Genomic DNA, 15,255 nt, shown 5'->3' with positions numbered 1-15,255 from the left:
CGCGAAAGGGATGAAACAGGGTTTCTCCTAAACCTTTGCCTAGACGGAGTTGACCAGCTGTAATAACTGAATATGTTTGATCTTTTGTCTGAAGAAATAAATCTGGTTCTTCTAACAGCACTTGCAGCCTATAGACCTCCAAGTCTTCATGTTTACTTTGATTTATATAGTATTTTGGTTCTCTTTATTTGGAGGCTGAATTAGACCCACCCGGTGTTACAAACAGGCATCTGGCTTTACTAGGAGTGCAGTTAGATTTCCTAACTCACTGTCTCTTGACTTTTTACAACTCTGTACCAAATGACACTGTTGACTGTACCTGTTTGAGGGAAAGATAATTCAGTCAATACAACTCATTTGAACCTACTTGCCTCCATCATCACGTTCTGTGGTGTTTGTATACGTAATATCTGAACTGGACTGATGTATTTCAAATGGATAACTACTTAAATAAGGTTGCCCAAGCAAGTCTGGTTTTCACGTATAATACAAAGGTTAAAGCACTTCCTTGAATCACAGACTAACGGTTTTGGGGGAAAATGTCCTGCCCCAAAGAAGACTACTGTTGACATTATCTTCTGTCTCCTACTTAACAGGGTTTGTTGATTCTCATGAGTTCAGACACTCTATAAGCCAATCTGACAACCTGGTGCTTTTAAAACAAGTTTTTATTTTGATAGAATATTTTGATTTGTATTGTTTAGAAAATCCACACAAAAGAGCAAGGACAAAAGACAATGTAAGATAAACTAAGTGTACCTAACCCATTTCATACATCGCTTGCCATAGTTACCTCTTTGTTCATTCTAGGTGTCACAAGTAGTAGATGAAATGCTATTCTGAGTAGGCTTTGAGGGTTTGGGATGGGAAAGGGGAAGACTGTTTTGCTGTTCTGCAGAGAATCAGGTTAAATGAACTCAGTCTGTCTTACATGCTGTAACACTAATCCTTCAGATATTTTTGAAGACTGTTTCAAGTTCTTATGCTGATATTTTTTCTTGCTGTGCAGGAGTCTGATTTGCTCTTGCTTTGTACCTGTTTTGACCTAGTAAAGTTGCACTGAGGCTTTCTAGAGCTTTACATCATCAGATTCTGTTTCCACCATTGTACTTAGAAGAAGCCATAAATAAAGAAGGTTAAGTGTGATAGTGCTAAAGATAAATGACAAATGCAGAAAGTGTCCAGAAGGATCATGACTATTTGTAGGATACGGGATGAGTTTCAACACAAAGTAATCTGAAAACAATTCCTGATCTTTTTTGAACTCTCCCTTTGTACCATTGTTACAGATGTCTAAAGGGCCTCACTGATCACAAGGGACTATACTGAAACAATAAATCCAGCTTTATAAAGTGTCATTACAGACCTCATTCTATACTGCTAATCCTTGCCTAGATTTCAGACTGGATGTAATCTGTTTAAGTGTTAATCAAGTGGCAGTTAGGATTTCAGAACTGAACTGGTCTTTTTGGGAACCAGTTCAGACTGTTTATATTGGGATTCTCTAGAAAGGAATTCCTTCTCAATCATGTCATATACATGCAAGGAGATACACTGATGTTTAATGGTGTAAAAGACAGGAAAACCAGGCCAAGAGTGGGGTAGACAGTGTATGACCCTGTGTTCATCCACAGCCTCTGTATGTGACAGGTTCAAATAAGTTGTCACGAGTATTATTAAAATTATCTGGTGTCAATTGGGTGATATTTTAGTCTTAGCACTGCTTGTGATCTCTTAACACGAATTGAGAAGTTGTTTTTCTATAATACATTCACTTATTAGAACACTCAAAATTAAGTTAGGAATAGGGGCAGCAACCAGACTAATCTTTTGAGTATTAAAAAGCTCTCTGTATCTTGTTGGTAAGAGAGAGCAGTGATGGGTCTGGCAATGAAGGCCTGGGAAGGAAATACCTTCCAAGGTTTACAAAATGCTGCTGTTTTGTCTGAGGACAAAGAAAAACACTTACTATTGAAGGGAGATCAGATGGGAGTTCTGTAAGGAAAAACAAACTTGATACAGTGTGATAGTTAAAAGAGATTTCTTTGGATTATTTTTGTTGCACAATGTATATGTTTTAAGCTATTTCAGCTTTTCTTTTTCAAGAACTTCATTAATGCTATTTACCAACTGAGTACTGTATCAGAATAGACAAATGCTTGTGGTAGTCTGTTAGGAGATTATCTGACTGCTGGTTAAACAGTGCCAGGTATGCATGGATTCATTCTTGCTTTCTCACAGGTGGCTTAGCTCAGGTGTCTGGGTTGTACTCAAGATTTTTTGGTTCCAGTAGAGCAAGTCAGATGCATCTTAATAGTTCCAGACTGGGCCTGGTCCAGGAGCACTCACACTAAAACTAATCACCAGCAAAATCTTTCGAGTGAATGTCACAGTTCATGCTTTGACTCCTTTGAAATTTGGATATTCAACTGAATTCTTATTTTTGTCAATGAATCAGCCAGTAATGTGGCTTTTCTATGTTCTTATTCTTTCAACTGAAACTAAGTCCTGCTATACGCAACTAACAAACACTGTCATGAAAATGAGCTGTGTACAAACAGACTGAAATAAATGAAGTGCATCTTCCTCCTTCCCCAAGCGTGTTTCCTGTTTTCCAGTGCTGCAGCTCATTACCACATAGTTTGTCAGAAGCTGAAACCACTTCTTAAGTGATTGTGTGTAAATAAATCAGGGTACACATTCTTGGCTGGATTTTTCTTCCAGACTACCTAACCATGAATACTTGTTTGCAAGTGGTAGTGCAGTGAGATTGATGTCCCTAGAAAAAACATATTTTGTTACCAAACCAAGTCCATTTCTGTTCTGTTCTGTAGGGGTCTAACTTTTCCAAAGCTGACATTTGTGCTTATTATTTTCATATTTTCCATTCAGTCTTTGCAGGTTAATGCTGCCACTTGCCACTAAGGTTTGCTCATTGCTGAGTTTCTTAACTCAGGTTAACTTACAGCACACTTAAAAAATAGCTTTTAAATCCATGTGGCTCTTTCCCTTTATGCTTTCATAACGTGAGCATCCTCTGCCTTAGTGATTGCCCAGGATGTGAACATACACTGACTATTTTCTGTGTTATTTCTCTTCTGACTTTAAAGCCGAAGATTTCCAGCTATTGTGCAACAAGCTAGTTTTTGTTTAGAGAAACTATAATTATTGTGATAACTAGAACCAGCTCCTTTGGGGAGAGGATATGAGAAGAGGAGAAGTTTGGAACAGCTTTAGCAAGGTTTAGCAGGCTGGGAGCTCTGACAATAGTTTTCTGCTTGGCTACAAGGAGAGGCAAGTACACTGGAGATAAAAAACTGGAATAGAACATATGGCAGTCTGTGTAACCCATCTTACACACACAAAGTTCATCAAATCTAGTTAAAACCTATTGGGACTTTCATCTTAAGTTACAAAGGAGTGCATTTTAGAAAACAGAGAAATGTACTTGGTTATCGGTGTGATTAATGGGAAGGCCTATGGGAGCATATTGCCTGGGCCTTCGTGCCAGCAAGAGATATTTCCAGCTACTTGAGATCAGCAAAGATATTTACTAGTCTTAGTGCCTGAAGAATTGCTCTCTTCTTTCTTTTTTTGATACTGAAGAGTACATGTTGTATTTGCGATTACACTGCTAAACCCCAATACTGTACACAGGGAGGTCACTTTAAATAGTTCAAACCAGAGCTAATATAATTACTTTTAGTTCAGTCCTCACCATTTAGGGAAGGGAAAAGGATTTGCTCTTGCTCTTTTAATTGCTTAAGAAATGTTGTTGATAATACAGTGAGTTAGAGAAAGATGAGACCTCATCAGGAAATTTGTCTTTTATCCAACAAAAATTCTTAACCCAAATAATACCCAGCTTTTCAAGTTCCAAACACCACATTAACACTAGCAGCTCTACTGGAAGCTTTGCCAGAAAGACTGAATGGCAATTACTTTTTGGCTGTTACATCTTCATGTAAATCATGAGAAATCTTTCTGTGAATCTGCCTTTTGCAGCAGGATGTTAAATTGCAGTTTAGGTGAGTAATGAATCACAGACTTCTGAGCTGTGAATTGATCTTTACCAGTTGGTTTTCTTGTTAACCTCTGAATGTTGCTCTGCTGAAGGAACTTAACATGTGGAGTTCCAGGTGAAACGTAGACACAGGCCCTCTAAAATGTAAAGATCAAGATCTGTGAAAACAGTCTCACAGAGGAGAATGTGACCCTGCTCAGGGACAAGTGCGTGTTTGATTGCTGAGAACTCTTTGCAGCTGAGTCACAGCTCCACGTGCCTTCTTCCTTCCTTCAAGCACAGTCTCTGTCTTAAGAGAGCTTCTCTTTGGGGGGAGGTTGGACTTAACTACAGATCTTAATTTAGGGATGAAAGGAGTGGGGGAGGAGGAAATAGTGCTTTCCTACAATGATGGGTTTGTGTGTGCCAAGACAGCAGGAGCAGTGCTTTGGGCTTGAGTTCCCGGAAAAGGCAAAGGCTTGCTTCTGCTTCATTAGCAATTTATGAAATGTGACTGCACCAAAAGGCATTGCTGTATGTGGATTTAAGTGAGAGAGCAGGAAGGTGACCTGTGACTGTATTGTTTTAATTATTCAATCCCCGTGAGATGAAGAATGAAGAATTATATATATCATATGGCCTTCAGCTTCTCCCAAAGAGCTGGCCTAGCAACAAGCAAGAATACCAAGGCAGTTGTTCTGTGTTTATTGGCTCTAGTACAGCCGGAAAAGAGCCATCCTACTGACTCCAATTAGAAAAGACCTTTCACAGTTTCCTGAAACAGGGAAATTTGTCTGCCTGGCTCCTAAGCCAGCTGCAGCACCTGGAGAGCTTGGGAGCTGTTTACAACTGACTCAAGCAATGCTGGAGTATGCCAGGATACTTCCACCAGTACACAAAGACACTTCTCACCCTAACGGAAAGCTAAGCATGACCAAATGTTTGCCTAGAAGTACAACAGCAACTATTCATCCCAACAGAGAGATGCTATGAACAACTTTATTGTTTTATAACCAAAATGGCTTTAGGATGCAGGATAAAATTATGAACTTAATAGCTAAATTAAACAGGGTGTAACTTAAGGAAGAAAACCACCATCAGTACAAAGCAGCTCACCTAGTATTAGATGACTTTGAGTCATCTGACTCTCAAAGACTCATATTGCTTTAAAATAGTTCCACAAATCCCTGAGAGATACTTGCTTGTGAACCAGCACTTAGATGCAAGATCTTACTTACTATGGCATATTTAGGAGTACTGTAATAATGGTGTTAGTTTTGTTATGTAGGATGGAGTTGTTCCTCAGAATAAACTGTTTACATGTTTACCAGCACAGTCACTTGTTTTCAACCCCAAAGCTGACAGTAACCACATCACAGTGGAGATTGTTTCTAATTCATGTTGAGAGCCTATAAATACTCAACAAATTGCAGAGATTTACACAGCATTTACCTTAAATTAATAGATAAATCAGTAGAGCTGGACTGTGTAGTTGGGCATAATTCAATGGAGTTTTCCTTCTGCTTAACACTTGATGTGTTCTCTCCCCTTTTCATTGTAGGCAAACTGAAGGATCTGGGAAATTTGGTTCTCCGCCCCTTTGGCCTGTCAACAGAAAATTTCCAGATAAAACAGGATTCATCAACTGGTTCATACTCCATCAATTTTGTTCAAAATCCAAACAACAATAGATAACATGAATTCAATCTAGTTCTGCTGCCTTTTAGGCTTTGTGACCGTGTGCTTGCACGTACCAGTAGAAGGATGCAGCAAACATTCTTCACGCTCCCCAAGTGAAGATAAGACTCAAGCATATTAATTTCCCTGCCAGTGAAATTATTTACAGTGTGGATGTCAAGCAAGTCATTTGACTTCTCTTAGTGATAACTGTGCCCACTGTGTGATTTTTATTTTCTTTCAATTTTCTTTTCTTTCCTTGTGGCATTTGGCTTTCCCACCAGTCAGGTTCGTTATTTTGGCTCATTCAATGCTGGCAACAACATTCTAGGAAGCAATTCAGTTGAACCAAAATGCTCACGCACCTGTAGCCAAGAACAAAGCTTTATGGTGTCTTGGGGAATTAATGAATCTAGCAGAAGCCTTTCTCCATGCTCAGCAAGTGGATGTGACTGAGAGCATGCATGGAAGCAAGCCAACCTCTTCTGTGGAATCATTTTTCTTTGTAATAAAGGCTTGGTATTTCTGTTGGTTTGTGAAGGTCTTGCCTTATTTGAGTCCTTCCCATGGTGGGATTGTTGTTAAAAGTGCTTAGAGCCACCCACAAATAATGTACTTGCAAGACATTAACTTGAAGCATTTGATTTGTTTTTGTCTTATTTACAGCAATATCAGTAAATTATGCTCAGGTTCCCCTCCACATCCCAGTTTGTTCACTTTTTATTTTTCTGAAGGCAACAAGGAAATTTTGTGCCTATATACACATGTTGGTGTGTAATGGTACTATGAAATCCATTAAATGTGCTTATCTGAGATTCATTTCTATTACAGATATCCATAGTGGCAAACAAGTAAGTGATGTTGAAGTTGATTGCAAAAGATCTTCAAGGCCTAGTATGTTATAAAGACTTTAAAGTATTTATATATATATATATATATATATATAGGTGCTGTTGAAGTAGTTAATTCAGACTTTGGAGAAGGGATGTCTTTTGTAATTGCTGCTTACTGGGGTATATATCAATGCTGAAATGTTTCCATCGGAGGCAGATTTTCCTGTTGTCTCCATGCAGATGTCAATAGATGATTTAATGAAATCATTAGTGGTGGCTGTTGGTTGCTGGTTGTCATCTTGAATTTATTTCAGGAAGTCTCAGTGTGTGTTCCTAAGACTGATATTGTAGCACTCCAGTCTTTACAGTAATATGCCTGAAAGGAACAGCCTCTCAAGCTAAGAGTTCTCAGTGCTTTATTTTCATTTCTGTCTCTGCAGCTGTGGAGGGTTTTTTGATTGTTGTTTAACTCTGTCCTGATGCATTCTTCATTTGGACTTTGTAGTTACCTGCTCGCAATCTCAAGTCTGCAGTGAGCATTAAGTCTATGGGAAATAAAATGTCACTGTCGAGAGAAGCCCTAATTCACAGCAAGGCCTGTGCAGCCTCTAACATCGTCTGCATAATTAAAATGTCACTTAAGTAAATAACAGTGAACAGCCTCTAGGATTTCCATGTGCTGAACTGTAACTGTGCCGTGCTTTACTGGAGTAAAGTTTCTGATGTGCAAGGCTGAATTTCCTTTACTGATGAAGTTTGGGCAAATGGGCAGGGGTTGGATGGGAGGTTTTAAAGGAAGATTCTGCTCCTGAGAGCAGCCAGGGTGCTGCTGGAGATGGGTTTGCCCCCTGCAGATTGGTGTGCCAGGCTCTGGTATCCAGGCAGTGTGGGTACCAGGAAATGTGCTGGGAGAAGAGCGTGCTCACACCCAAGAGGCTGCACAGGTCTGGGTAGGCTCATTAGCTGTAAAACCACTCTGCTTTGTGATCTGAGCCCTCTGGATTTAGGGAAGGCTTATTAGGTTGGCAGAGTGTTGGGACTAGCATAAATGTTAATAATGTTTCCTGAAATCTGGAATACTACAGACCAAAGGTGTCTAAGCTGTGTCAGAGCCCTGGGCAGAAGCAGCACTGGGCTGAAGCTCTTAAGTTTGGCTTGTGCCCAGGTGCTCAGTTATGGCTGAATCATGCTTTCCTATTTCTCCTTGTTCAGCACAGGGTGGGTAGAGCTGTTGGTTCCTGCTGCTGCAGGCTCCATGTTGCTTGGAAGCAGGGGAGTCTGCATGCCCTTGGAGACAGGCACTGACTCGTGGGCTGCAGCAGCAAATGTTCCACTGAGGCTGGAGCATGGGGAAAGGAGCACAGCTCGGCTTTTTCTCATTTACCAACATCAGCACTAGTCCTGCGTCACTCAGGGTGAAACAGATGAGGTCTGGGCCCTGGGTTCCACTCGGCTGCAACATATGCACACAGCCTTGAACATACATAAGTAAAACCACTTTACATTTTCTCTGTATCTTTGTTACAACCAAATAATCACCATCCTTACACAGGCAGACACCATGTGTATATATCATTTACCTGTGTATGGCTGTTGTGCAGTTACAAGCAACGGCTTTTAGGAACCTGCTGCTTGTCTTGCAGATGAGTTCAGTGACACATTTTCTTCCTTCCATTCTGTTCCTGCTTCACGTCTTTAAAGGGCTGGAGGGCTGCAGATGTGCCTTCTTGAGTGGGAGCTGGTTCACTTATTCTGGAAAATGAAAGCACAACAGAACTTTCAAGGTGATTACAACACACCATCAGGTAAGCGTGCAGCTTCCCTGCTGGGTGCCTGATGGGTACCTATAGTTTTAAAATGAAGAACAAGCGATGCTGAAGGATTGCAGCTGATTTGCTTTCCACACTTGTGTCTGATGTAATTGCATGGTGCAAAAGAGGCAGGTTTGTGTCACTGGAAACTGGGCACACTGTTACCAAGGAATCAAATCTGTATGTCAGACCTACTCAAAGTGCCGCTCTCCAGCTAAACCAGGAACCTCTGTAATGCCTTATCTGCCATTACAGCATATTTTTTTCTAGGTAAAATTCCAATTAATTGTCTGAAAAAAATCCTTTTGCGTTGTCCAAATCCCAAACAATTGCATTTGCTTTGCTTTTTAAGGGTTTTTTTATTCTGTCTACACCAGTCATCACAGCTGCCACCAGAAGGGTAACTGGTACTTCCTCCTGGTGTAATTGGCCACAATTCCACAGCAGTGCCAGGGTGTTTGAGTCACACATGTTGGGCTTATAATAGGAAAAAAAATGTGTTATGAAACATAATGTTTTAAATACAAGTTCTGCTACACCACCAAGTTCCTTGCTAGTCTGTTCCAATACTTACTCACCCTTATTGTAACAATCCCGTGCCTTTTTTTCCGCTTTGAGTTGTCTGTCCTCAGCTCCCAGCCTTTGTTGCTTCCTACTCTGCCTGCCAAATGAAACCCTTCTCTCCGTGAGCATGTTTGCACAGAGATGAAGGGGCCCGTTGATCTGCATAAGCTGAAGAGACAGGGCTGCTGCAAGTCTCTCCCTACAAAGAAATTTATCCAGGATTTCTGTAATGTTTGTGTTTCAGACCTTACATTTTGTGACATTTAGGAAACAACATCAGAACCAACACTGAGATTTGTCTCCCTTTTGCTCTGCACAGCAGCTTTGTCACTCTTACTTCTTTGTTTGTACCCTCAAAGACTGTCTTAACCCTTTTGGCAAGAGATGAGCTAAGGTTTAGACCTCCCCTCAGCTTTTTCTGGGTAGGTGAATTACAGACTCCCTTTCCTGCAGGTGTGGATACTTTCTTCCTTGTGTTAATGCAGCTAAATGCAAAATTAAGGCTCACTTTGACTGGCAGGCCTGTCTTACTGAGAAATACAGGTTTTAATGTGTTTTTTCCACCATGGTTTTGCTTACCAGCATTTCAGGAATGACTTTAGCTTTGCTTCTCAATCACTGATGCAAGTATCGAATAGAACGGGGTCCAGCAGTGATTTGAGCAGAATCTCACAGGAAACATCCCTGTTCAAAGAACAGGGTCAAACTGTTTAGATCTGTCAGAGGACAATCTTCATCCATGTGTGGATCATTTGCTTTATGTTGCAGACAGTTACCTGTAGATAACTGCATACACTGTAGAGTGTGCTATGCCAGGCGATGTGTCTTTACAATTAACTAAGCCTGGTTGAATGACAGGGTCTATTTTTGATAGAGTTTAATTGCATGTTTGCCTTTAATTCTTTATTAATGGATTTCTGATGCTGTTTTCTGATTCCTACCTCTGTCAGATTAACTGGCCTTTATCTGAGTTAACATCTTTGCCCTCTGTTGCTCCACTGACCTGCCTGAACCCAGCACACACTGAAGTGGGCGAGCGGGGCGGCTGTTGTAGGTGAAATACCTGGGCTTGTTTCCAGTCCTGTTACTGTTCTGCCTGGTTGCTAAGAGTGGCAAATACATCATCCCACTTGCTTCCAGCTGAAATACCAGACTCCAGTACCTCTATGGTCTGCAGCAGGCCCCCACTGCATTTGAACACTGCTTTTGTTCCTAATAGATTAAAATTTCTCTTGCATAATCCTTATCTTTTCAGTCATTTCTTTTTAAGCTTTGTCAAGATTACAGAAACTATCACTTTTACCTTCCTATATGCATTGTTTTTTAACTGCTGCCTTTATATCACTGTTGAACCTCCTGGTCTACAGCCAAAGATTACCTCATTTTAGTTTTAAAAATATACCTATTTCCTTTCTCTAGCATCTTGTAAATGTCCATTATTTCTTTTTCATGCCTTATTTCTAGTCAAGTTTCCCAATTTTTCCTTCTAGTTTTACACTTTTTAAAGCAATGGTAGAAATGGAAAAACTGCATACATTTATATGTGGGTAGATGGGTGTAGATCTGTGGGTAACTCCAGATTCTCCTTCTGTAACCACCAACCTCCAGGACACACACACTTTTGTCTCTGAACATTGTGATGTGCCTCAAAGGAACACATCCAGGATCTTGTATTAGAAAACACTTCTAGAAATAATGGTAGGAACCTCGGAGTGTCTCCAGCACTTTATCTTTTCATTACAAGGGCACTTGTAAAGTAGCTCAGCTGTTTTCTGGTGGGCTTTTTTCCTCAGCTTTATCACAATCATTGAGACGTGCTCAGTAACCAGTTTAGTCTATTTAAAATAGCTGCTGCTTCTACTTACTCTGCCCTCCCTGAGCAGGTCATACCCAGTAATTGCCAGGCCAGTCATTTAAGTCATCCCATTACATTACCATAACCTAAAGGTTATGTTATTTTTTTTTTCCATTTGTAAGCCTTCTTATTTTACAGGAATATTAAGAATGAGGAACCAGATCCTCTCTGATAATTCCATGTGGATTATTTACAGCACTAAATTTCAGATTGTATCCCTTTTGTTACCTCTGCCTCTTCACGTGTGATGGGAGTGGGATACCAAGAGAGATGTCTTCACCTCCTCTGCTGCTGCTCCAGCCAGTTCCACCTCCTGAATCAAACCTGGACACAGAAGCAGCTCAGAGTGAGTGTTGGGTTAGCACAGAACCTAAATTACTAAATCTAAACTACTACAAACCAGCAGGTGAGCTGGGCTCAGCCTGCTCAAGAGGACCTTCCCCACAATGGAGCTCTGCACACCATAAAACCCAAGATGTGCAGTACCTCCATTTCCATCACCTGTCTTCATTTACCCAAGGGATTGGAAGAATTGCTGAGGCTTTTCAAATAGCTTTACAGGGTCCCTGTGTTGTCCCACCCTCAGTAATTCAGCCTGTTCTCCTTCCTGCTGTTATCCCAGGCAGCAGACACTTGCTGGGTCTCTGTAACTCCCCAGCCATGGGGCTGCATTTCTGCACTTGCACCACCACCATACTCAGCAGTGGCCGACCCACAGGGCTTCCAGAATTGACACTGCACAAAGCTCTAGGTTTCCCAAGAAAGCAAACACTCCCTCAGTCCCAGAGAAATCCTTGTCTTCCCATCTCCTCAGCAAAACACAGCTACTGAGGCGGCTCCACAAACCTTGTCAACATCCTGGTTGCTTTCATTTGATGTCCCTTTGCTGCAGTGGGAGGTGGGATGCCTTGAGGAGGTCTCTTCCTCCAAACGCTCACTCTGCCACCCCTTGCCACATACCCTGGTGACCAAACCCCATGCAGCATCATGACCAAGTCGGCAGCAGAACAAACCCCGTTACCATGCAGTGGGGGCCCTTTTGCTTTCTTTGCTCTTTCTGCCTGTGTGAGAGTGCCAAGGCCTGGCCTTTGGAGGAGCCGAACACCTGCAGTTCCCTCAATCGCAGCAAAGATGTGTGGGATTTAGCACCCCTTTAAAGAAAGAACAAACCAGCAGCTCTCCATTCACATCATAGGGTCTGTGCCCCAAAACACCAGCCCCGGTGGCAGGAGGCAACTCTGGAGTGGGACTGACATGAGCCGTGTCCATGACTGACCGTAGGCACAGTGCAGCCCATCCCCTCCCACCAGCAGCTGGGCAGGGATCTGAGACCTCTCTCTCAGCTCATCACATTGGGATATTCAGGACTCAGCAAAGCACCAAGCTTTGAAGCCGAGTCCTTCCTTCCTTGATTAGCACAAAACTTCCTTAAGATCTACCTACACCTCTGATTAGCACCGACATAGCCAGAGAGAAAGGAACTGCTGGCCACCAGTTCCAAGGCTTTAATTAGCTGTGCTATTCCCAAGGGATTACTGCAACAGCCAAGCTCTGTCGCTGGCTGCTGCAGCCAAGAACCAATTATATCAAAGTGCCACCTCTTTTCAGCAGTAGGTAAAGATGTGTAGGGGCACATTTAATGTGCAGCATTAATACGTTGCTCATTCACTAGCTTTCCCTGCCTGGAAGGATCCCAGCATTTCCTTGTTCAGCAACTTCGTTTCTTTCAGATCTGTGCAGCCTCCTGCTCGACAGGATGTAATTGCTGGGGAGTATCTTTCATCAGCAGAAGCTCTGGTCAGCCCGTTTGTCTGCTGAGGCACAGTAAATTGTCAGGCTCTCGGCTGCTGTGGCATTAAGCCAGAGTCATTACAGCCTACCCTGAAAAAGCAAAGCCCTTTATACATTGAAGGTCCTAAACCAACTGAAAACTAAACTAAACCACATTTTTCTGATTCTCTGTTCTCTCTAATGCCCCAGTTGGAAACCTCACTGTCTGCAGCCACGATTCCAGGCTGGAATCCCCAGACCTGCCCATTTCCCAGTTTAGGAAGACAATTTACAAAGCCAGGATTCCTTCAGCAGAAGCAGCACCAATAGGTTTGTCTTTCCTAACAACTGAGATCAGTACTCTGGTCCTGGCTCCAAGCAGTGCCTGCACCGCGTCCCCAAGCTCCCTGCAGTGCCTGGATGGGTCCCTATTTATAACACTACATTTCAGATTGCATCAGTTCTTTACCTCTTCCTTTTCACGCACGATGGGAGTGATACCCAAGAGAGAGGGGTGCACAAGTGTGGGTCCCCCACAGTTGCTGACAACCCAGCCCTTCACCAGCCACAGCAAATGAGACCAGGAGTGCCCAGGCTTTGGTCGTGCCCGTTCAGCTGGGACAAACACACATGGTCGGGCAGGTTTTCTGTTCTGTTGCTAACCCTGGCATGCGAAATGCCACCTGACCCCGTACAGCCCCACACATGGCTTTGTGGGAGGTGCTCCTGAGCATCACCCTCCCTGCAGACTGAGACATCCATGAAGTGGGATGTCAGGAAGAGGGGAAATGGCATTATCTACTCTAGGCGGTAGCTGCTGGAATAGCTTCCTAAATGTATTCCTGAAGTGGTGCTGGCAAGCGCCAAGTGATAAAATGGGTCCCTGGAGAGGCAGTGGAGTATGGGCTCTGCTGCCTAATTGCATTTGAGCACAGCTTCTCATGAGTGCATCTTTCCTTATCTCAGGGAGAACGGCTACGTTTCCATTAGCTCACTTGGCTGTGGTGCTCCATTGTGGGGCTTTTTCTACCTCAGGAAGGAAGAACTGCAGTATTTGGAAACTTTGGGAAAGGAGGAGGCTGGAAGCTGATGGATTTACTGCCTACAGCTATGGCCCTGACCTGCCCTTGATGCAGCGGTTCTCTCTGTGCACAAATGTACTTTCTTGTTCCTGTTCCAAGTTCAAATACAGCTGAGGCCATGGTCCTTGCAGCCAGCAGTAAGTTTACTAAGCCAAGACATGACCAGTGAATGGCCTCTGGTATGATTCTGCAGTATCAATGAAAAGGCATAGGAAGTACAGCTGCCCCAGCCCCTGCCCTCACAGCTCATTCCAATGTCTTTGTAAAGGTAAGCAGAGCACACTGAGTGAATCACAAAAGACTTGTCCATATCCATCTGAACAGCGTAGTATTTCTGGGATCTTATCTTTAGCATGGTTCAGTATTCACCCTTTTACACTATGGTGCCTCCAGCCCCTTCCTCTGATGGCTCAGAGAGCTTCAACATCTGAATGAGCCCTCCAGCAGCCTGTTTAATATTTAATGACCAAGACAACCACATCTGGAAGTTCCAGTCCCTAAGCTCTTAAGATGCAGAGCTCTTAGCTGGGTATCAGAATCGGAGCTACCCCTCCTGGGCTTTGAATATTTACCCCAAACACATCTGCAGGGATGTCCAGCCTGCCCAGCACGGAGCACTCACCGCTTGTGCTCCAAACCCAGCAAGGGAGGAAAACAAAGACCACAGAAACACTCAAGGGAAAAGCAGGATCAGAACCCTCAAAGCAGGCTGTGGAACATGAATTAAACCCAGCTGCCAGCACGGTCTGAACCAGCAAACAATGTGAGCCTTTTCCTACTGCCACCTTTCAGCACACACTGAAGCTCACTGCACGTGGCCTTCAGAAAGCCCTGCCTCCACTTGCCCTCCCAGCACCAAGAGGGAGGATGACGAATCCACCCACCATGACTTGAGCAAGGACAAGGGAGCAAGAGGCAAAGCCTGACAGCAATGAGCAGCAGTTGACCCCAAGGCCACACATTCACATGGGTCTGTTCCTGCCCCAGCAGTGGCTGCCAGGTCTGCTGGTGCTGCTGCACCGGGCTTTGGCAGTCTGAGCATTGCTTTACCTTTGGCTGTGCAAGGGGCGAGCTGCTCAGCTTCCCTGCTGCACTACAGGGCTCCTCACAATACACAGCCACAGCCTGGTGCCATTCCCAACCTCCCACGCACCACAAAAGCACAGGAAGGACCTCGCCATGCAGACCCTTAACGCTGTCAGCAGACCTGGAGGATCCTGTCAGTCAGGGATATTAGCCCAGGGAGCACAAAGGTACCAGGAGAGCATCTCCTGTGTGATCTCCTTAACCACAGCTGAGGCTTCAGGCAGGTGAAACATCCCATGTAATGCTTAAAAATAATGAGTATGGACAGCGACTGAGTTTACTGCATCAATCATCTGTTACTGATCTAGCCTCCAATTTCCTTAATAAATCTGCCCATTGCTCTCACCCTTATTTCTCTGCACTCATCCCTCACCCTGTAGCTGGCACTGGCAAGCTACCACAAAACCCTCCTGCGCCAGAAGCTGCACTGAGCAGCTGCTCCGTGCACTTTTGCCCTCATTAAGTATCACCCTTTTGATGCTTCAGGGCAGCAGTAAACACTATTGCCGAGTGCCATTGTGCAGGACTGGCTTCATAGCCGAAGGTTGGGTTACTTTTATACTTTTGTCACCGA

General features: G+C 43.3%; 2 protein-coding genes across 3 annotated transcripts in view; one reads left to right on the top strand and one right to left on the bottom strand.

Moving 5' to 3' along the window:
* TTC1 (tetratricopeptide repeat domain 1) overlaps nt 1-6,220 on the top strand; it is a 29,256-nt gene extending 23,036 nt beyond the window's left edge. The window contains exon 7 of the mRNA XM_061456599.1: nt 5,565-6,220. Coding sequence (XP_061312583.1) covers nt 5,565-5,698 — 134 coding nt within the window. The 3' untranslated portion in view covers nt 5,699-6,220. The remainder of the gene's footprint in view (nt 1-5,564) is intronic.
* Nucleotides 6,221-8,087: 1,867 nt separating this feature from the next.
* The window catches only part of PWWP2A (PWWP domain containing 2A), a 37,243-nt gene continuing 30,075 nt past the window's right edge, over nt 8,088-15,255 (bottom strand). Inside the window, exons 3-4 of one of the 2 annotated variants that reach the window (XM_061456595.1) lie at nt 10,972-11,067; nt 8,088-8,265 (exon numbers count right to left, since the gene is read on the bottom strand). In XM_061456595.1, coding sequence (XP_061312579.1) covers nt 10,982-11,067 — 86 coding nt within the window. In that variant the 3' untranslated portion in view covers nt 8,088-8,265; nt 10,972-10,981. The remainder of the gene's footprint in view (nt 8,266-10,971; nt 11,068-15,255) is intronic. The other variant, XM_061456598.1, reaches the window with a different exon arrangement.

Source organism: Pezoporus flaviventris, unplaced genomic scaffold (genome assembly GCF_033815535.1).
Source record: "Pezoporus flaviventris isolate CSIRO_AGI_PZ_B2104156 unplaced genomic scaffold, CSIRO_AGI_Pfla_v1 ptg000023l, whole genome shotgun sequence".
NCBI classification, from domain to species: Eukaryota; Metazoa; Chordata; class Aves; order Psittaciformes; family Psittacidae; genus Pezoporus; species Pezoporus flaviventris.
Note: the sequence above shows the minus strand (reverse complement) of the source record. Positions and strands in the feature narration are given on the sequence as shown.